We start from the raw sequence: 24,127 nt of genomic DNA, 5'->3' as shown, positions 1-24,127 counted from the left end.
AGTCCATAGTGCAGAGAAAGTTAAAGATAAATTTGAGTTCTGGTAAAAAAACAAAATGAATTCTCACAGAATCTAACGAAACTTACACTGAATGTTCAAGATTACAAATAAATGTCATGTGCCAAACAATTTTGAAAGACAATGTATACTGGCTGAGTAATGAGCATAGAAAGATAAGTAAATCAGGGTAGTACTAGCCCCGACACCATGTGTGTTGTCCCATATACATCTTTCTATGAAAGTGATTGTTACTTTACCAAGACTCTGCCAAATTTATGATGATTTTGATGACTCCAGAACCTTGCATTACACTCTAAGAAAAAAGGGTGCAAAAAAGGGTGCAAAATAAGAGTTTGCACCCTTTACATAAAAATGAACCCTATGTAAGGAAAAGGGGTTCAAAAAAGGGTGCAATATAAGATTTTGCACCCTTCCCACAAAAATGAACCCTAACGACCCAAAAAGGTGCAAAATAAAAGTTTGCATATTGCATGCATATTCATGATTACCTTCCACGTGTTCACATAAAAATACATTTATCATATGATTTGTTAAGCAAATTATGACAATGCATATCAATTTTGTGATTTGTATTTTCCTTCGGCAATCATTAACCAATAGATTATTTTGTCTGATCATGTTACAATTACATTCACGTTTTAGCAATATATATATTGATTATATGATTACTAACCAAGAAACATCATGCATGTTTAATATGTATTTGTGTACGAGCAAACGTCACGAGTATTCCTTGATGATAGGTGCAGGATTGCACCTTTTAAAGAGTGCAGGATTGAACCCCTTAATGTGCTGCTATTGCATCGGTTTGCACCCCTAAAGGAGCAGGATTGAACCATTAAGGGAACTAACAAGTCTCCTAAAAGGTGCATTCTGGCACCCTCCTAAAGGGTGCAGGATTTAACCTCTAAAGGTGCTGCTATTGTTGCATCGGTTTGCACCCCTAAAGGTGCAGGATTAAACCATAAAGGGTACTAACATTTCCCCCAAAAGGTTCAATCTGGCACCCTTTTGAAGGGTGCAGGATTGCACCTTTAAAAAGGGTGCAGGATTTAACTCCTAAAGGTGCTGCTATTGTTGCATCGGTTTGAACCCCTAAAGGTGCACAGTTGCACCATTTTTTCTTAGTGTGTACACACCATTACTTACATGCTATATGATCAACTTTTCTGATCCATTCCACACCTTTTCTTTCACAATGCAATCGCATTACCAGAACTCAAGTTTATCTTTAACAGGTATAAGGGAGAAGGGCAATTATTGTGTATACTATGATTTAAGAATATGGGTTACCCTATAAAATGCGATGGCTTTAAAAACTTTGTTCTCCTTGTTGCCACGTTGGCATTGGTGGAATTAAAGGTTAAGTGGTTATCGGCATATTAGTGTATCAAACACATTGTCCGAAAAAAACTACTAGCGTACAATGAACAACCAGGTTATTAATAACCTTACAAAGTTTTGTACTTGTTTAAGTATGTGTCATATTGAAGCTTGCATCTAAAAGTATTACACGAATGACCTAGTTCAACTAGTCCCCCTTTCATTCTTGAATTACGACAAATACCAAAAAAAAAATCAAATTTAGAAGGGTCTATATGATTCAGTGTTTGAAGAAAAAAATTTCCCCCGCAATAATTTATTCTTACTACCCTCCGATTCGTAATTATCGACAATATTTTTTCCAAGTTCCTAGTGCCATTCACCTTCTACGAGGTATTGTATTTTCAAAGTCATTATGTATATGTCTTTCTGGGGTTGTTGCTTTTTCACATATTTCGACAATATATCAATATGATTATCATTTCTTTCCTGTTTAGGGTATATCACAACTAGGGTATAACGTCTCTTCCAAGTTTGAATATTTTACCTCGGCTTAAGCTCGGGTAGCTATAGCGCTAAGGGCATTTGGGTAACAAATTTCTTTACCTGGGTCGAGTGTGGCAAACGTAGATTAATGTCTTGCCAAAGGACGTTCGAGCTGTAATAGGGAATTGAAACCCGGTCCTACCTTAATGTTGTCGATAGCGATTTTTCATTTCAATTCAATTTAATTCAAAATATTATTTTTCACACACAGAAATAGGGATAACCTTTACATGAATCATTCGCTGGGTGTTCCCTTTTCACTGGTAGCTTTGGAAAACATTCCATTTTCCCCCACTGTTTTTTCATTTACAATAGTTATATGCAACCCCCCCCCCCCCCCTCAAAAACATTTCTCTTTTGTCATTTTATTACTTTTACAAGTGTCTAAGATCGCTATCTTTAAAACGTAATATAATATTGTTTTGATGTGTAATTGAGATGGGAAGACAAGTTCTCTTGTAATTGAACCACACAATGCCTCTCTAGAGCTGTGTACCTTGCCTGAATGAGATCTAGTATAATGATGCATTAGGGATCTAATGAAACTCGCTTCTTTGAGCACAGATATTACAACCGTTGATATTACGTGATTCGTAAAGGTACGATGTCTCCGGTGAATTCAATGCAGGAAATGGTGTATTCTCACATATACTTATAATAAATTTATAAATGTGATTTAAAAGAAGCATAATCGAGAGATATTATATTGTACAATACACAGATGGCATTACAGTGATGGCAAAATGTGGGAATTTGATTGCGGTTGTTATTATTGTTGTTTTTGTTTATTTGTTTTATATGTAGGTTTGTTAGTATTTTGTTTGTTTGTTTTTTAACTTTGTTTTACAACATTGTGTGGTCGGATGGTTAAAAACTAATTTTTCGATATGTTTTTATTGATTCCCAATATAATTACAATTGATCGCTTTCATTATTGGCTGTTGTGTACACATTTTGTTCCTGTTAGTATACAAACTAAGATAAGTTACGATTTTTTTCATAATCATAAAATCATGCATCTTTATTTAGCATGTTTAATGTTAATTATTCCCAATTTAATGATACGACATAGAATTGCTCTTCGTTCTCCAAAACACCTTATTGTGGAGGTTTTGGTCTAATGGATAAATCTCGGGACTGTTAACCACAAGGTACGGGGTTCGGATCCCTGCCGTAGCAACGTCCATTGGCAAGACAATAATCTAATAGAACATTAATATTATCGTCCTTGTGGTAATTATTTTATCAGAAGAATTCTTACACATGCGTTGTTTTATTTTCATCATTTGAAAATTCATTTTTTGCTTGAAAAGATATATATATATGTATTCGTCAGAAAGACGAAAACTACACGTATTACAACTCGCGAAAGTAATACTCTTTTTCATTGAATTATACTGAAACCTAAAGAGTCTAATTTGATGACGGGGGTTGGGGAATCTGTTATGCATCTCTTCTGTAAAATCAGCCCTGATTTTAAAATTCTGCAGTTAATAAAAATGAGTTTGACATATTGAACTGCAGAAAGCAGTGAACAAGCGACTATCAATATTTCTATTAATATTATTGTTATTATCATTACTAGTATAAGTATTTTTCTAGTCGTTGTCCATGTTATTGATATTATTATTAATATTGTATTAATATTATTAGTATTGTTATCATTATTATTGTTATTGTTATTATCATTATCATCATTATTGATATTATCACTATTATAATAACTACTACTACTACTTTTACTTTCTCAAGATAAGAGGATGATATAAATATACTCGTATGGCTTGATGGCACAATGATGTTAATCTTGTCACTAAAAAAGTGCCCCTCCCCCCCCCCCCAAAAAAAAAAAAATCCTCCTTACATAAACCCTGATGTAGGATAAGGCAGGTAATAGGGAAAACGTGTCTTGCTGCAGGCAACTAATATTCATCTCTCTCCGTCCACAATTGATACCTCTGTCCGATGGAGTTGCAAAATGACAATATTTTGATATCAAAGCATGGGAAACAAACAATCCAGGAGTACCTATTATCAAATGACCTTGCATGAGATGGAAGAAGTTTAATGGTTTCTGGACTTTCTGTCAGGTAACCGAAGAACTGTTGTCATGGTTATCATAATAGCCCTGAAGCAGAGTTACCACCGTAAATGTAAGTACATCAGATCCATTACAGCGGTGTTATGGTTAGGTAAGACATTTGATATGAAGTCATTATTGCTGCGATGGCTGCAGAGAAAAGTGGAGTTCTGGGAAGGGCACATTTCCAGGGCAGTAAGCCTTTTCTCCAATGCCATGATAATAAATCTGTTACAACGTTTGTTTCAACTCCAATCGAATTATCGGACCGAGTCACGAAGCCAAACCGACTCTATAGCGACTCTAAACCGACCGATTCACGGTCACTGGAGGCCCTAATTTTGTTGTTGTTGTTGTCGTTGTTATTGATGTTTTTGTTTGGTCTTCCGCGCCCCCCCCCCTCCCCCCCCCCCCCCCCACTCCGAAAACGGACGGACCCCTTGCGTTTACCAAGATGTCCGGTAAAGGGGTACTTTTCGTGCGACAAAGTCCTGCCCGAGATTTGTAAAAAAAAAAGGGGTGTATTAACTTTTCACCCGGAGATTTCTTTAAAAAGGGGGCGTTTTTTCTCTCTCTCTCATCTCTTTCGACTCCTCAGAAATTATTCCGAATTTAGGGGCGTACATTGAGCATTTTTAATGATTTAGGAGGGTTTCCAAGCAAAAAAAGCCCGCGAAAAGCCCGCGAAAAGGGGGTTCGGAAATATTGGCAGTCCCCAGATAGGGGGTGCTTTCAAAAAGAGGGAACAAACATATGCGTACCCTAAATAACACTGAGTGGAGGGGGGCGGGTTTGGTCTCTAGTCGGTGTGCTATCGGTCTCGTTATTGCTACTGGAGTACAACCTCTCTTATTTACAAACGTCTACATGCTTCTCATTAATCTTCACGGGCAGGGCAGATCCTGGATCTTTTCCGAGGAGAGGGGGCGAAATCGAATTCGAACCCCAAACCCTTGGATTGAGAGACAACTGAATGAACCGCTACACCACAAGATCTCTTAAATGGTGGCAGGTGAACCTTTATACCATAAATTTTGATGAAAGAATTTAAAAAAGGGGGGATGGAGAGAAAACGTGCTTGTAGAGAGTAGATAAATGAGACGGGTGGAGAGGGCGGAAGCTATAAAGAAAGAAAACGGTGCTTCGACCTGAGTTATCGAGAGAGGATGATACCAAGGAAGGAGGGAGAGAGAGAGAGAGAGAGAGAGAGAATGCGTGTGCGTGTGTGTGTGTGCGTTTGAGGGTGGGGTGATATAATGGGGTACAGGTATGGGGGAAAATTTCATCAGACTGCACTCTATAACGAGAAAGAATAGGATCTCTAAGTACCCATCAAAGTAAATGTCATCAGGATTGAATTTACATTGCAAATTTAATTATGAGCACAGTGGTTTTCTGCGGTCCCGTTATTACTGTTACCAAACTACACATTGCTTGCAGACATGACTTGATTGAGTTTACACGGGGGTGGATGGAAAAAAGAAGAAACCCAATACATGACATCAAACTCATTGGGGGTAAACACTTAAAGAGAAATTAAATTAAAAAAGGGAACAAAACTAAAGCTCAATCTTTTCTTTTTTGTGACTGTTCTCCTTGGCAGATATGACATCCATTTCCAAGAATTCTACTTCACTAGGTGATGCTGTTGTTTTTGCTGTTATGGATTTTATGGCGTTTGTCATTAATTATTTTTAATATTGATGACGATTTCTCATAAGAAATAATTTTAAATGAATACGGGAACCAAATCTTCTTTTGAACAATATTTTTTATCATAATGTTCTACATGCTCATTATTATAAATGATTTGTTTTAATTATTTTTGTCCACATGTTTATGAAGAGCAATCAAGGTTCGTGGGATGAAGATTAATATAAATACAACTAGATAACCTTTACCAAACTAATGTGCGATGACTAAGAAAAATTATTAGCGTAAGTATACGACAGGCAATTTTTAAAAAACTAATAATATTTTGTTAAAGTAGGGATTAGCTCCTGTCTTTAATAGTATACAGTCTAACTTACTTTAGTGACCACCTCTAGAGAAGAACCACCTTTTTTTGTCTCCCTTGACCGGTCTCAAAAAAAAGGTCTCATTGTCCTAGGTGTAACTAAGAATTGCCACTTTTGACGGTCAACACAATTTAACTTTTACCGGCTATGAATACATCTGGAGTATGTATATTACTTGTTATATTATCGTCAATTATTACAAACGTTGAAATGTTGTTTTGTTGTGAATGTGATGCAATCGCACTTATAAAGCAATTGATCATGAGAGCAGTAAGATTCTATTTGATTTTGATTTCAGATTATTTCGTAGGACTGCACAGAGAAGGAGAAGCGCAATATCGTCCTTAAATAATCAATCGCAAACATATAAATCGGGGGAATATATAAAGACAGATATGTAAAATAAAGAGATAGATCTATGTGCATTGAACATGGCAGACAATAAATGACAAAGATAATGAATAGCGGGGTTTTTTTTAATAATAAAAGTGACAATAAATAGTTAGATGCATGTGCAGTGATTATGGCACATAATCAATGGCGAAAATGTACATCGGGGAAATATATTCACACATAGATGAAATAAAAATGAAGAGATGGATGCCTTGGGCTAGCTCTTTCTTGTCAACTTGCCATTGTAGAAAACAGCACCAAAACAAATTCTCTCGAGACGATATCTTTAATGTACATTTATGCTGAATCGAGCATCCTATGTGTTTGTTTACATTAAGCATAAAGCACGTTTGATAACACCCACGCTCTAAAGAATTATGACTTTCCACTGACCTGTTCTTGAGCACCGTAGTCCAGTTATCCACCGTCCATCATCATACGCAGCCTTATAAAACCTAAACAGAACGAATCTTTCCAGGTCGATGTCCACACAATATTCCGATTTGCTATGTTTAGAACAACATTGGATACAGCTTGTTTCGTAGGTCTGAGATGCCTTGCTACCGTAGATAGGAAAGTAGAATGCTAGCTTCGTATAATGCCTCTGTACGTCTAACTGTCGCATTCAACTACAAATCAGTGAAAATCAACGACCGACTCCTTCGCAAGCTGCCCGCATACGGTCTGACGAGATATACACACACAACACACGCTACACCGCGCACACACACACTACCCCGAACACACGCACTACACCGCACACACTATGAGCTATATTGCGCACAAACAGTGAGTAGCACCTGGTGCAGACGATGGCTTGTCAAATTTTATTCCACGATTTTTTTTCTTTTTCCCGGGCAACTGACAATGCATGAATCGTGAGCTGTGTAAAAGCGGACGGGTTTTTTGAGTCGTAAAAGGGTTATTTTCTTTCTGCGACTGCGTCACATTTCATGCCATATGTTAATAACCGTAGCCTAGATAGCTTACACGTTTAACAATGGATCTCGGTTAAAATAGTCGAAATATTCGATATGTATGTCACGGATGATTCAAAATATTACTTAGCCTTGTGACCTTTATACAAAGATAATGAATAAAAAGATACAGGAGATATAAAGAAAAGTTAGAGGCGTATTACTTCACATGTCAACTGCAAAAATGGAAAATATATGACATAAGACATTACAGTGAATTTATCTGCATTTTCGTCTATTATAATACACAAGAAATATTGAGATACTGACTTTGTCAGTATTTTTTAAAGTTTACAATATTTCAAATCATATGTAGTTCGAAGGTCAGTCAGTGTTGAAACCGTTCTATTCTACGTTGCTGTTGTATAAGCACTATCATCACCACTATAATGTTATCAGTATAGTGAGAATATTGCGAGTTTGCTCAGCTGGGCCATATTACTTGGTTTAGTGGTATTTTATTTTACATTGACGGTCGTTATCTCTTTACTGTTGTCTTTGATTTCAGACTTCAGATTGCTTGAAATTCAGAAGTCTTTATTCATCACTATATTCATGAATGTTTCTATTATAAATTCAATTTTAATTTATTATTTTTCTAGATCACGATAAACAATTACAATATTATATACAGTGTAAAAGATGTACACATGTTTGATTATTAAGTAAAATGAAATCCAACAAACATTACCTGATAAGCATATTCAAAATTGTCAGCCAGTTCACACAAATTTTGAAATTGCTCCTATTTGAATACTTAGCAAGGAAACAGTCTCTCGAAAGTTTGCATTTTCTATTCTCCCATTGGAAACTACAAAAACTTTGGTAAACATTTGAACAAAATCAAAAGTCAAGTTCATGTACAGGCGCGCCGGAAGCAGTTTGGGATTGGGGACAAACATCCCAGGGGCTCACATTGCAGGAGACGTAACGAGAAAAAAAGTTCGGAAGGGGGGGGGGCAGACGAAAAATCTGCATCACTACCAGCCTTACACGGTACATGCAGGTCCCGCGGAACGTTTTTCAAAGTGGAGTATTATCGTTCAGGTAGACGTAAATTGGCGTCCAGGGCATGAGCCTCGGCAGGGGGTCAAGGGGCTGAGCCCCCGGAAGCTCAGGGGTTTTAGGTATTTAATTACGGTCAGATGAGCATCCAGGGGCCCGCCTTAAGGCCCTTGGTGGGGTCCAGGGGGCAGAGCCCCCGGAAGCTCAGGGGTTTTAGGTATTTAATTAAGGTCAGATGGGCATCCAGTGGGCCGCCTTAACGCCCTTGGTGTGGTCCAGGGGGCAGAGCCCCCGGAAGCTCAGGGGTTTTAGGTGTTCAATTACGGTCAGATGAGCATCCAGGGGGGCCGCCTTAGGGCCCTTGATGGGGTTCAGGGGGCAAAGCCCCGGAAGCTCAGGGGTTTTAGGTATTTAATTACGGTCAGATGAGCATCCAGGGGCCCGCGTTAGAGCCCTTGTTTGGGTCCAGGGGGCGGAGCCCCCGTAAGCTCTGGGGTTTTAAGCATTTAATTACGGTCTGATGAACATTTTTTATACCTTATTTGTTACATTGGCAGGTAACTTATTTTTTTCTCCGTCTTTCTTTCTTTTTCTCTTTAACATACTTTTTCAAAAAGGAGGGGGGGGGGGGCTCGAGCCCAGCCACTTTGCAGACCATGACATGAAGGCTTCTAAATAAGCGTATTTCGCCTGACTGTAATTTGGAAATGTCTTATTTTCCAACAAACGCATAAAAAGGTATGACTTACAAAAAATAAGAAATACCTCACACCCCCCCCCCCCCCATCAGTACGCCAGCGTTCAGGGGCTCATGTCTTCTCACCCCTATAACAAAAAAACGGACACGCTTTCCCATTCTCGCACAATATGTCCACGATATGCGCGTATTGCTATGATAGAGACCTCCATTGATAAATACCGTATAGGTGGCATGCGCAATGTTTATAAAATTAAATTCCTGTGAACTTTCCTTTTTCTTTGAATGGAATTGTATATGTGATTTAATTCAGGTTTTTATTATTATTACGTTCTTTTGGATTAAAAATACAAACCATGTTTACTCCTTTACTGTTTTTTTGTTTGTTTTTGGAGGGGGGGGGCGTTTTTTTTTTTTTTTGGGGGGGGGCAAAAATGCGTTTTGCCCCCCCCCCCCCACTTTTTTTGACTGGGGGGGGGCAACTGGGGATCAGTATCTTTAATTGTACATTTGTTTGAGTGAAAACAGACCACTATTAATACAACAATTAGAAAACTAATCTGATCGATTCCTGAATTCTCCAACTATATGCTTAAAATCGAATTACATTTTAGGTTTTAGGTGAAAGTAAATCGTCACAAAGCAATGAATCGGGTCTGTATACCATTTCAGATATTTAAGTGTTGACTGATTTTTAAAAGCCTGTTGTATGTCTTATGTTCATGGAAAAACGGTTGGGAAAATTCAAAAATGGTTGGGAGAATTTACTGTTAGAGGGTGTCGCACAGTGATGCCTTCACGAAAAATAAATATCTTTGTGGTTTGAGAAATTTTTGAGGATTGTTTGCATGTTCGAGGGTTAGTACAGTAGAAGGAATATAATTCATACCAAAGTTACACAGTATTTTCATCAACCTTCAACAATGTTACTGAGTCACTTTAAAGCCTAGGTGAGACCATTTTATAGACTCGTTTGATTGATGACTTTATCTTGAGTTACACACATCATTAAATGTTGTTAAATTATTGAAAGTGTGATGAGTCGTCAAGCATCCCTGCAATCAATTTAATGACTAAACCCATAACCGCACTGACCGTAAAATTAACTATTAATTACTTTGATTCCTGATAAAATGTGTAAATATTCGCCCACTCACCATGTATATAATGCTTCACTCAAGCAGTCATAATAAAGAACTTTATCATTCCCTACCATCGAATTTCAATCAAAATTTCACCGACTGAACACCACTTTCAATTTCTCGTTTCAATTTTATGTGGCTATAATCATCAATAATCTAGGTAATAAGCGTGAGTTGGTTCTTTGGGATTGCGACCAATTAGCCTAGTTTATAGGTTCCCACTCAGATAAAAGTTGTCAGTAATTCTGATAATGGTCAGTGTAAATTCTTTGGGGAGGGGCACATATCACCCCCCCCCCCTCCCTCTTTAAACATTGCATACACCTATATGTACCTGATAAGCGTGTGATGCCCAGCATGGCCAATATAGATAACCCCTTCCCTCTTCCACAACGATTATAACAGTTTCACTAAAAATAGAATACTCTTTCTTCTTTTGAAAGGTTTTATACCTCACTTGGTACCTTGAAATTATGATTTGGAAAAAAATGATAACCCGTGTTTTTCTGGCTTATCGGGATGTTTTACACATATTTGTTTCACTAATCGAAAAATCCTGCGCATGATACCTTTTGAATATTGCTATTTTTCGATCATTAATATAGTAACATCACGTACTTATTTCTCTTCATTGCACCTACAATTATCAGGTCTGCACCCATGTGTGTGTGTGTGCATGTGTATGTGTGTGCGTGCGTGCGTGCGTGTGTGTTTGTGTGTGTGTATCTATCTCTCCTTTTGTTTTTTCTGCCTCTCTCTCTCTCTCTCTACATCCTCCCTCTCTCTCTCTCCACATCCCCTCTCTCTCTGTTTCTTTTGTTCACTTTGTCTCTCTCTCTCTCTCTCACTTTTATAATACTGACTTGAATGATGTGAGTCATCGATAGATTATCATTGGTTGGCGGGGACGGGGGAGGCGGACAGGGTCGGAGTTAGCTTAGGTTTCATACCCTGTCAGCACCTGATACATTTCTTTTCTTTTCTTTTCTTCATTTATTGAAGGTAGGGGATGGTCTTGTAAGAGATTTTCTTTTTATTTCGACATCTGGCATGCCATCAAAATATGTGCCTAGAAACGCAAAGTATAGAAACGCATGGTAGATGGAACAGGCACAAGATGCGATGCAAAGTAGAAAATATAAAGAAGGTCGAAAAGCTTTCTATACCCGATAAAAGCCTTTCCAGGAAGGAGAAGGCGCCAAAAGAATGGATACATCCTCGGAACTATTCCACAAAGAGATACGGACATAAAGGATAAAGAAACCTGGATTTCACCTTGCATATGGATTGTAACCATGGTAACCGATATACGTAAGCTGCCGTTCTCCTCACAGGCTAGACGTAGTGTAAAGTACTCGTTCTATTAGTATAACTCAACGCATTTGGACAATGATCGCCTATCCAGCTATCGTTCACGGAGAAGTTATTACATTATCACACTCAATTTATGTTTATTTCATTGCATGATGAATGCAAAGGTTCAGCGTATCTAAGATTTTCTCCTACTGCTTGGTATTTTCTATCAATGCCTTTTTGAATGTATCTACCCATGAAGCAGTGATGATGATTTTGTTTGTTTTTTTGTTAATTTTTTGATAGAAAGTGTTGCCTTCTTTCGTTTAGTAAGATATTTTGCTTCAGTTTAAATTTGTAAATATGCGGTCGGCATCAGTTAGGAAGTGATATGAAGCTAAACATTATACGAATCAAATGAATTTTGTATTTCTTTTTTTCTTTTTTGAAAAATACCCCAGAAAGATGGATCATATGTTTTGACTATTGTTATTTAAATGGCTTTTATAGAAGACTAATTTTGAGAAAAGAATGTGGAAAAGATGAAAGGGAGGAAATGTTATTGTTCACTTTTTGAAGAACTTTAAAAAAGCATCGACACCAACACCATCCTTATCAAAAGAGAAAAAAGTATTGTTTACTTTACCTTCAATGGTGAAAATGTATACATTCACTGTTGGCCATAAAGGTGGAATAATTATTTTTACCCCAATTTATGGAATGATTTTGACGATGATTCATTCCTAATAGATCTAAATAACAGTACTCTAGCCCCCGCTGCGTACAATCATTGATTCATTGTCTAAGCAATGGCCTCGTTAATGTCAGCCCCCATGATCAAAACCGTGTCAATGTGCTTTATTAGTGCCCTTTTTATGAGGCAATAATCCTTATTACCGTCAGTTATGACTTAAGGACGTAGGTCCCCTAGTTAATTAGCATAGTAGCACACACATGCTTTAGCAGTCACTCAAAACAACCACTCAAAACTTATTTTGCAATAAAATCTGAGAATGTATACTATTATCTAGATCTATTAGAAATAGAACATTGTCAAAATCATTCCATAAATTGGGGTAAAAAATAATTATTCCACCATTATGACCAACAGTGTAGATCGAAATTTGCTTTGTATTGAGATACTTTATTACACCTGTCTGGATGAAAAGGAAATTTACTTTTAACTCAGCTACGGCTTTCTTCTTTTTCCTGGAGTTCATATCATTTTAGATAAAAGCTCTTTACGTGGTTTCGTATTCAATTCCGTTAAACCCAATAATGATTGTATTTCAAAAAGATTTTGCATTCAATGGCTGATTGCAAATGTTTACAATAACTTACCAGCACCCCCCCCCCCCCACTCAGTGTTATATAGGGTACGCGTATGCTCGTTCCCTCTTTTTGAAAGCACCCCCTATTTGAGGACTGCCAACATTTCCGAACCCCCCTTTCACGGGCTTTTCGCGGGCTTTTCCTGCCTTGGAGACCCCCCTAAATACGGAAAATCCTTAATGTACCCCCCTAAATTTGGAATAATTTCTCAGGAGTCCAAAGAGATGAGATGAGAAAAAGAAAAAACGACACCCTTTTTAAAGAAAACTCCAGGTGAAAAGTCAAATACACCCCCCTTTTTTTTACAATTCTCGGGCCGGACTTTGTCGCACGAAAAGTACCCCTTTACCGGACATTTGGTAACACACATGCGGTCATTCCGACCCCGGAGTGGGGGGCCGGGACCAGCAGACGTTTCAAATTACCTTGTACCACTAACAGTATTGCTTACGTAAACAACAACACCGGTAAGATTGTACAATTGATAATATAATTCATGTTCATTAACAAGATAAAACAGATGAGAAACATATTTGCAATGTTTATAGGATTCTGATTTAAAATCCTCAAAATATACACATCATTCACAATAATCATTGAATCATGAATAAGTATATTAGATATATGACAAGGTAAACCTTCTTCGCAAGACCTGGATATTGATGGCATGCGCATTAGCACGTAACTCTCTTCCGCCTTATCAATGAATGAATTTATCTTGACTGGCATGTCATAATGGGAACTAATGAATGACATATGAATAAAGGCTGTGTTGCCATGGTAATCGGTAATTGGAATCAGGATTTTGGTCATAGCTTTCATGATTAATTTAGGAGAACACCTCAATCTAATGTTTGCTTAAGGAAAGGCGGGTGAACATGAAAAGTGAAAGGTGGAAATATTTGAAATTTCTGTATTTATGTACAGTTTTAAAATTGAACCAAATTGATTGGAAACATGACATTGATATATGTTGGTTCATTTCAAGTGATGATATACAAATATAACACTGTCTTGAGAGGTTCTGGTTAAAACTATGCGCAAGAGGTAACTCCAATAGTACTCTTTGAGTCACCGAGGCCCATAGTTTTAACCATTACCGCGAAAAGAGGGCATGATATTTGTTTTATATCCTGCATCAACATATTATTTTCAACAACAAAAACAATTTGTATTAAAAAAAATTACAAATAAAAAACAAATTAACAAATAAAGATTTGAAGAAGAAAAAATAAATCAAAGAAATTCAACTCCCAAATAGTACTCCTTAATAGTGACCTACTCCCAAATAGTACTTTTTCAGAGCAACCTTAAAATAATTAAAATATTTCTGGTCATGTGACAAGACCTCAACCAATCAGAAATCAATACATTTTTGATGCTGGGATGATAATAAATATTTTGAGGTGGTGAAGAAGAACGACATGTATGAATTGTTAACATGATAAAAATAGGACCTACAAAAAGCGAGTCACCGCACTATATTACAAATATTACAGGCGAAATAGAAATAGAAACCTAAACATTTTATGAATTACGGAGACGATTCTTAGGTATAATACGAGAAAGCTACCATAAAAATAAAGTTTTTTTATTTGTTAAATTATTTTTATTAAGTATTGTCAAGGAAAATATTTAGGCCTATCAAATTTTTGTTTTTTAATAAGTCGCAGAAATCCCCTTCTGTTCCTGATTATAGATTAGCCCAAGCCTTATTGATAAATGCACCCTCTTTATTTCATTTAATCAGCGAAAAAAAATATCCGAACAAGAAATATTGTTGTTGTGTTGTGTGTGTTTTTTTTTTGTTTTTTTTTTGTTTTTTTTTGTTTTTGTTGGGGGGTCGTTTATCGATACATTTTATTCAATGTTAATCTTTTTCTTAGGGTTAGAAGTTCCCCTTTAATAGGTGAGACATGCAATACATCAGTTACCATGTTACGCACTTAAAACAAAAATCCTTGCCATGCGCTTTATACATACCCAATAGATGAACTTTACTTTTACTATACCCACATCTAAATTTGTTTTGGAAGTCATGACCAAAATTTTATTTTGATCAATGTTTTTATTTAAAAGGAAAATACAACCTTTATAGCAACATACTCGAAAATAAAGCAGACAAATCTTAAACTGCAGACTGGTAAATGTTTGAACAAAAATCGGGGGAAAGGGGTTATATATTTTTGAAAGTAAGAATAACTAGAACGTTTATGAACTTCAAAATGTCTGAATCTGTAATTTAAATGTTGTTCAACACACAAAAGTACTACATTTTCTTTTTTTCAAATTGTTTGACTCAGTATATAATCGATAACATATTGTGAGTGGTGCCCCAATGGAGAGGGCATGGAGAAGATTAATGATAGTTTGTACACGGCAAACTGGAGAGATGTCATAGACTTGGTGATCTCAAACTCCAAATATTCATAACCTTCTTTATTGGTCCGATTCATTTCGAACTTTCGCCATTCTGTTTCCTTTATTTTTGTGCTCTCATAAAGTATGAACAAAGGATAAAATTGTCTTGTTAAGTAATTTAAATCATTCTGGAATACCTGTAGTAGATGATGAAGGTCTATGACATCATATCAATGTTAGTAAGTGCTACTTTGCAGCGCTCAAGGTTTACTCGGTTGCATAAGGTCTCCTATTTAAAGGCTAAGAAAGATTATGATGACAAAAGAGGGCGCTCATAATAATCTGAAACAGTGCCATTGATTAGGAGAGTTTGGGCAACCCGGTCCCAGTTGGGCGCAATGACTATTATTGCTTTGTTGGGCGAGCACACAACAAAATAATAAAATAAATGCAATGACTCTAATTTGCTGTTGAACATCATGAGCTAGGATATGTTTTAATACGACTGTTAATAGCCAGGTGTATACTTCGTACTAATACAATTTTATAGCCACTTCGGAGACTGTATCTATGCATGAGCAGATAAAGGTAATGTGTACAAAACTGTAAAACACATCGAGACGACTGCTGGATATGTATTCACGGAAGTAATATAATCATGATTCATATATGCACCGGCGGTACATTCTATGATACACAGGTAAAAGTATTGTTTTCAAAAGGGCAAACAAAGGTTATTAATAAAGCACCTCCGTAACATTGGCAGTGAGTAGTCTGAAATGATCAAAGCGTGATGGACGTCTCCATGTGTAAAAGATCCGTGGGTATTTGGGGGTCATTTGTACAAGTGCTATCTCCGAGGTAATGACGTAGTACTTTCTTTCAAGCCGAACGCCCTCTACGGAATGGACAGAGCGTAGAGCAGTGGATTTCCTCTCGCGTACTGTGTCGTTGATATGTGAGAGCTTTTGTAAATCGAAAATTACTTCTTCTCTTTATGATAAGAAGAATAAATGTTACTTTCAGTCTCCTATGTTTTGTTTTTCTTAATTTAAATTGGCTGAATCAGTAATGTCACTGTGACGTATTGCCGGATAACTTTCCGCTTAATTTCAACACAAACAATTACTAAAATGATTTTGTTTTTCTTCTTCAAATTGTATGATCCAGGAAGGTTTTTCCTTTTCTAAAAGGACCTTTAATAATATGCTATCTATAGTATATTTGTGTGCAGGGCCCAGGATATTTTTATACACGACAAAGAGGAGAGTGGTCTGTGACTACGTCACAATCCATTGCCGAAGTTGCCAGTTTGAGATATTCGCACAGATTTAGGGATCTCACATTTGTAGGGTTAGTGTTAGGGGTCAAACTTTCACGTTCTGCTTTCATACAATATTTCAACGGCTGGGTTACCATTTAATTCAAATTTGCAACTCTCCACCCATGTATTAAATGGGTACTGGTTGGAAAGCATTCCCGGCATGCTGTAGGTAGCCTATATAATTATAGGCCCTACCTATAGAGTGTTGAAGTGTGACGTCATAAAAAAAATATATTTTTAGAATTTCTCAATTTTGTCTTCATTACCCGAAAGAGCATAAAAAATAGTGTCCACATGTCGAAAACCAATTGAATATGTTAAGTATTGGCTGAGCTATGACCATCTGAATAAGTATATTCCCCTTGGTAACTCAGTGTTATTCGCTCTGGCTCCTAAAGGAAAATGAAGAAAAAAATAAGAAATTCTAAAAAAATAGATTTGTATGATGTCACAGCTTTGGTACTCTATAGAGTTTGGCTGATATTGGAGCACCTTGATTGCCTAGGCACCTTGAGTGTAGAATGGATATGAGCGCTATTCATATCCAATATTACTTTATCAGCAGTTTATTCTATGATGATATCCAGGGGTGTAATATCAATACATGTGTCCTATAGTATCCCATCTTCTCACGATAAAATGTCACAATGGTTGCTTACAATAACGCGTCCATTCATAAAGTGCATTAACACTATATTAAGCCGTCAGGAGTTTAAACGTAGCTATTATTGACAAAGAGTTGCACTCTAGCTAATGCTGTTGAGATGAATTAAAGCTTTCAGGAGTTAAACACTTTATTGTTAAATACGATGTAGTCTAGTGATCAACAATGAGCCTAAAGTGCCAATTTCTCATCGCCAGCGGGTGTTTATCAGATGAAATATAAATCTTGTCATTCAAGTACAGTAATTAGACCAAATCCGTTTTATAATACGCCTGACAATGTCAATACAAGTCTCCTAATGATACATTGTGGTATAATAGTATTTAGGAATTAAGTTTATTTCAGACTTGAAATAAGTTCGAGGGTCGATTTTATTCCTCTTTCCAAGTATAGGTGATTAGACATGTCTATAATTTTGAAATAGGAATCATCGGTTTTTCGTGATCTGAAAGTCTGTGAATATGGTGACGAAACCTTCAATTAACGCGATGACTCGGTGGTAGAACAGTGGTTTCGTAACTGGGATGAGGTCCCGGGTTCGCAACCAAGCCGATGAGCAAGTGCCCCTTGATAAGGCCTTAATCCGCATTACCAAGTCTCTCGGAGAGGACTTAAAACCGTCGATTTCCTGGTTGCTCACTTACAAGCGCACCCATGATTTCTTAGTAGTCAGGTAAAACAAACCAACACACATACTAACCAAATCCGTATTCCTATTTGAAAGATCATATGTTTCTTTTTTTTAGTTGCTTTTCAGACAAAACCTCGTAGAAAATAAATATTTAATGTTCGATTAATTTTAAATTATTATATTCTTAATAGTCGAGGGTTCGCACTATTAGAGGGAATGTTATGAATCAGTGTTTCACTGTGAACTTATTATGTGGCAGGAGTTAACATGCAATACTGCAAATCTGTTTATAGGTCAAGTAAGATACTGATACCATTTAAATCCCATTTCATTTTCCCATGAAGTTGGAACTGAAATTTCACAATTTTCATTTAGAAAAAAAGGAATATACCGCATTATGCAAATTGTGTTATGGTTTATTGATATGTATAGCGATCTGACGTTATAGTGTACAGAAGTAGGCGACCTCAGCAACACATTCAGGCAGAATTTTCTTAAATTTCTTTAAAAACTTGATACATTGAACGTAATTTGAACAAGCTTTGAAGCTGTTGCCCATAGAAAACTGTGAAGATATTATATATGTTTATAAGATGATGAAACGGATCCTAATGAAATGATTGGTTGAGAGCGTACACGTGACCAAGCATTTATGTTGCCTAACACGTAATTACTAATGACCGGTCATTAGTAAAATCATGTTGTAAAACATCATTTTGTAAAACAAATAAAACATCATCTTATAAAACAAATAATACAAATTATGTTTAGGGCATTAGTAAAATTACCCACACTCAGTACCTTCGAAACAATCCAGACACCCTCGGCTTTCGCCTCGGGCGTGTTTAGACTGTTTCAAAGATACCTTGTTGTGGGTAATTCTTACTAATGCCCTCACTGCTGTGTATTATTTGTATAATATAGTTGCTCAACCACGCCCACCCACTCTCACAATCTCATAGAGAAGCGGTGCACCCGGAGCAGACGACATGCGTGTTCGTTCGTACAGCGAGAATCAACCGAGAATCGCTATAATTTATACGAGGCTGAATTCTAGTTCACAGTGACCACTTCATTTCAAGAAGTTTCCAAGAGGCGGATAGTATACTCTACCATCATGAGATTCAGGTTACGCCGAATTTGCTCATTTTTTGTGTTCATATTCCTGCCAGCTCAGCTGATGGTTATAATTGGTGTTCATTATATCAATCGTAAAGATGAGTCTCTTCCGCCAGCTGCTAACAAGGCAACCGAGCTCAAAATCTCTGCCGATGAGACGCCGGGATTAGAGCACGGAGCGATGGAGGTGTTCACTGAGCTGCAGAGAAAATGGGATACTAAGAAGGATTTAGATCTTGTGAGGGATTTAGATGACAAGGAGGAACGTGACGAAAACAACAATGGTTTGATGAAGCAACATGAAAGAAAACTATCACACATTCTACGAGAAGGTACAAAAGAGAAGGGTAAGAGGAGGTCTTTTTACCATTCCTGATTGGAACATCGAGAATAAGAATAATAATAGTAATACATATGATAATGATTATGATGATAATAATAATGATAAAAAATAATTTTAATGATACTTATCTAAGCACTTTAGACTGTAATTAGTATTACTCCGGTCATTCTATTCAATTGCTAAGAAGAAGAAGAACAGGAACAAGAAGAAAAAACATACGTTAAAGAAATTTTACAGCAGTCCAACAGCCCTTTTAAGGTATTTTGTTATTTTGAAAGAAAACACATGCTTTTTGAATTTGTTTGCCTACTTAAAGCATCTTCGCAACAATAAGCAAATCCGACCTCGTAATTAGCCTATTTGTATGAAAGGAAACTAAATTAGAGGGAAAATTGACGAAATTTTGAAGTAAATCGGGCCAATAATGAGAAAATTATGATTTCGTTTGAAATATGAGATCACTACAGCTATTCGGCTCTCAAATTGGCTTTTTTTTTCCTCAGTGGATTGTGACGAAGTTATGGACAGATCTCCCGTATGTCGTGTATAAAAATATAATTAATTACCGTTCTTCTCCAAAGTGCCTTCTTCCTTCGGGCACTAAAGAGAAAAATGAATAGTGTAATATGATAGGTCCTCTAAAAAGAAAATACCCCATACACTTTTGTTTTAAAGATATATGAGTTGTGTTATGTGTTGGAAAAATGGGAAAATTGTCAGGCATAACATCACAGGGACATCATTGATTCAGCTAATTTAAAGTTCCCACACGTATAGTGATCAAAACTTATTTTGTTATCATAACTTCTTCTTTCTTTTCGTTCAAACTGTAACTAGTTTGTTTTTTATATTGTTATGCCTTTTTTAGTGTTATTTACTATTAAGGTGGGATTTCCCTTTAAATGTGTCCGGGTTTTGTTATTTCCGCTTTGATTCATTCAGGATTATGAATATGTTATGTTACCTTTGATGAGAAGTTGAGTATTTTGGGGTATAATAGAAGAAAATGTTCACCGCATGAATATCATCCATGCTAAATAGATCCTTGGTAATAATCTTTTACACTTTAATTTATTTGTAAAGACATTGTGTCGCATGTGATGAGAAGAAGAGTGTTTCGGGTAGTGTAAGAACAACATGCTCACCGCATGACATCATCCATGCGAGATAGATCCTTGATATAGAATTATATCAAATCAAAATATCAGCAAGAGATGACCTTTCGCGCTTGACCTGAAAATGAATTCATATTTGTTGCAAAATAGAATGTAGCGAGATAAAGCATTTCTGCAGGATAGTGATGATTTTTGTAACGTACTGTGCTTGATAAAGGCTTCAAGGGCGACCTCGACAATTAGATTTAGATAGAATTGAATTCTGGTAAAGGTTTTATTTTTAATATCACGCTTTGAATCTTTCTTCCCAATGCGGGAGATAATCATCTTTTGTAGCAATGTTTCGTGCATTGTAAAGGAGATTGCTTCTAAAATGCTTCTAAAATACCAACTGTTGATAAACTTGGAAAACAACTTTTTTAAAAACTTCGAGTATGCCTACTCATAACAGTATGAGGTGCTCTTCACGTAGATTTAATTAGGTGATACGTAACGAAGTCTACGTATCACCTATTGATTTCGTCAAGATTTTTATTCCTAGTATTCTTCCTCGATTTTGTTCGCAGGATATCTCAAGATTGAATAAAGCCATTGTCATGAAACTTTCAATGATGATAGATCTTAGTCTAACTTAGAACTGCGTGACTTTTCAAAGACTCAAAATCATCGTGACGTCATCCAGGCGCCATTTTGTGAAAATCAACTTTTGATCATATCTTCATAACGGAAAGTATTTTTTCATTCATATTTATCATGAATAAGATCAATATCCGTCGGGTCAATTTGAGGTCAATAAATGCGCGCAAAAATGCGCGTACGCGTAGGCGCGCGCGTTAATGCGCGCGTAAAATTTAAAATTGCTCAAAATCGTCTTAAATTTTTTTTGCATACGTTTCAGGCCATTATAAGCATTTCATAAAAAAATCACGCAAAACACGCATTTTTGCACGTTTTCGTTCGTCACGGCCGAACGAAAAATAATTTCTCCGCAAAAGCTTCTGACCGAATATTCCTCATATTTTTCCGAAAAATTTGATACCATGTTTAGCTCTTTATCACTATTAAAAACGGAATGAGCGTCCGTTCAAGATAACCGTCCGTACGCGCAATTTTTGTAATACATTGCATATATGGGCAAAAACATGCCTATAAAAAGTCCATTGGGATGAATAGGGATTGCCAATTTTTTTCTTCATATTTAGATAGAGTATGAGTCGGAGGTATGATTTCATATCTCATTTGGCCATTAAGTACATCTTAACGTCATCATAATGGCCTTGGAAGTCAAAAATACAAAATTGCATATTATGACGTCATTGTATTTATGGAAAATGTAGTGTATTTCTCTCAATATTCATCGATTCTCTTTGAAATGTCGATATGTTGTAGATAAGGCAATTCTCTACAAGATCACTTTCCACTAAGTTTCATTTTAATGAGGTCATCATAGTACAAAATTCAATTAAAGGCCACATGTCAGAATTTTCGTCATTTGCGTGTTATGTCTATGGAAGGTGAATTTCGTTCACGTCATGAATCTACATGGCATTCATCTATGAGCACTATCTATCTTACGTGTGCTCTGTTTTCTCCCAAATTGGGGTATGTAATAGCTGAGACCATGGGCTATAAAAACGGTGCTTTTAGTTTTTCGGTCAGATGATGGTATCATGTCACAATTTTCAATTGAAAGTCGAATTTGCAAATTCCGTAGAACTTTGCAGTAATTATGATGTCACGTATGTCCTATTTGTGAAATTTTAACGTTAGCAGTGTTCTAGTATTGAGTTTAATTGATGATGGTTTGATTGAGAATAAAAATAAAAGAACAACAATGCATTGCGGCATAAACGGATGAATTAGGAAATGTTTTACAAATTTAAAATACAATATATTCAAACATTCATATCAAATAACATCGAAATTAAAGAATTGAACCTGAATGAGTAAATTGTTAAAAACAATATTCAACTTCGAAATTTGTATTTCATTTTTGATCTTCCGAAATCATTTGATATAAAAAGGAGATACACAAAGTGAAGAAGAACATGATGATGATGTAAAGCAAAGAAAGAAAAGAAAAGTTGATGGTAAGATGGTAAGAGGATAGACAGAGGGTATAGTAACACTATCCTAAGGTATCGATATCAATATTCAAGCATTACACATTATACAAATTACAAATGATAGAGGCGAAGTTATTATGCGAATACTTATATGACAAATTGTACACATTTATATTTTCCTCTAGGTAATAGCTACTACAAGAAAAAGGTTATGTTTTATCCAAACTGTAAAAAAAGGGGAATTATTAGAAGAAGTAAAAGTAGAAGAAGAAAGAGGGAAAAGAGAATTGAGAAAAAAGGAGATGGGTGAGATGCCTTGCTGCCTTCCTCTTTATCTCTTGTTCTGTCTCGATCTGCCTCTCTATTTCTGTATAGTCTCCCCCTTTCTCTCTGCATCATCCCAGTGTCTCATTTATTAGTGTATTACATGTATACAAATCAAATCAAAGGAAATTTGAGGCAATTTCAATCGTTTAGCCATTCACTGCCATGCATACTAACAATCATTTCTAGAATTAACATCTTATAGATGTTGGTTTATGGATGGGTAAAATATAAATATCTTACTCATATTTTATATTGAATCAGGACTAAATAAATCACTGTGTTCATGTTTAATTGATAAAAAAAGGGCTTAAAAACTTTATTTGCATGTTATCTCAAGACTTGACAGATGGCACACGGAAGCATTCACATCCTTAGTGCGTTAAAACGTTATTCAAACGGTAGATCTTTCTTTCCAATACGGAACGGTCAATAAGCAGCATGAAACTTAATTAAGATATAGTCCTTATTAGTCATAATCAGCTCTATTGACGTCATTGTTGCGTATTTAGTGCGTCGAAATATCACTTCAATGATTGGTATAAGTATATCTCTGCAATGTTTAGTAATAGCAGGGCACTCTCCCTGGTAATAGTTAACAGTTATCATATATAACGATCCTCAATCGAAAACATGAAGGGGGCGCTGTGCCACTTTCAATCATGGTCATCATTTTAATATCGTCATCATCGTATTCATGAACATAATCGTTTTTTGATTATCGGCAACACTTTCATGACCAGTATTCAAAAGAGCTTATTTATGCTAGAAATATGGAAGGCATTGTTCTCAATTGCATCTCTCTCTCTCTCCTCTCTCTTGCTGTGTTTCCCTTCTCCCCTCATGTTCTGCCCCTCTCCTTTACTTGGTCTGTCTCTGCATCTCTCTCTCACTCTCTATCTCTCTTTCCCTCTCTACGCTTTTATCCTCTCCCTCTCTCTCTCTCTCTCTCTTTCTCTTGCCTTGCCTTCTTCTTATTATATTGCTCTGTCTCCCTCTGTTCTACACAGTTGAAACTTGACTAATGGATATACCATAATGGAAGTAGTATTTAATAAAGAAAGATGAAATCGTGAAAATGCGTTCTTCATTATGTTACACACGTATCACCTAATTCGTCAAAGTGACGAATTAAAGTCTAGTATTTATTTTGTGTCTGTATAGAAGAAATTATTATTATTCTTCCTCAATTTTGTTCGCAGGATATCTCAAGAATGGCAAAAGCCATTATCATGAAACTTGCCATGATGATAGATCTTAGTCTAACTTAGAACTGCGTGACTTTTCATAGACTCAACGTCATCGTGACGTCATCCAAGCGCCATTTTGTGAAAATCAACTTATAATCATATC

General features: G+C 36.3%; 1 protein-coding gene across 1 annotated transcript in view; it reads left to right on the top strand.

The window, feature by feature from the left end:
- The first annotated feature begins 18,847 nt into the window (after positions 1–18,847).
- The window catches only part of LOC100890537, a 28,463-nt gene continuing 23,183 nt past the window's right edge, over positions 18,848–24,127 (top strand). The window contains exon 1 of the mRNA XM_030988299.1: positions 18,848–19,273. Coding sequence (XP_030844159.1) covers positions 18,925–19,273 — 349 coding nt within the window. The 5' untranslated portion in view covers positions 18,848–18,924. The remainder of the gene's footprint in view (positions 19,274–24,127) is intronic.

This window comes from Strongylocentrotus purpuratus, unplaced genomic scaffold, assembly GCF_000002235.5.
Source record: "Strongylocentrotus purpuratus isolate Spur 01 unplaced genomic scaffold, Spur_5.0 spur5_scaffold_17, whole genome shotgun sequence".
Classification (NCBI taxonomy): Eukaryota; Metazoa; Echinodermata; class Echinoidea; order Camarodonta; family Strongylocentrotidae; genus Strongylocentrotus; species Strongylocentrotus purpuratus.
This window is presented reverse-complemented; position numbering and strand designations above follow the sequence as displayed.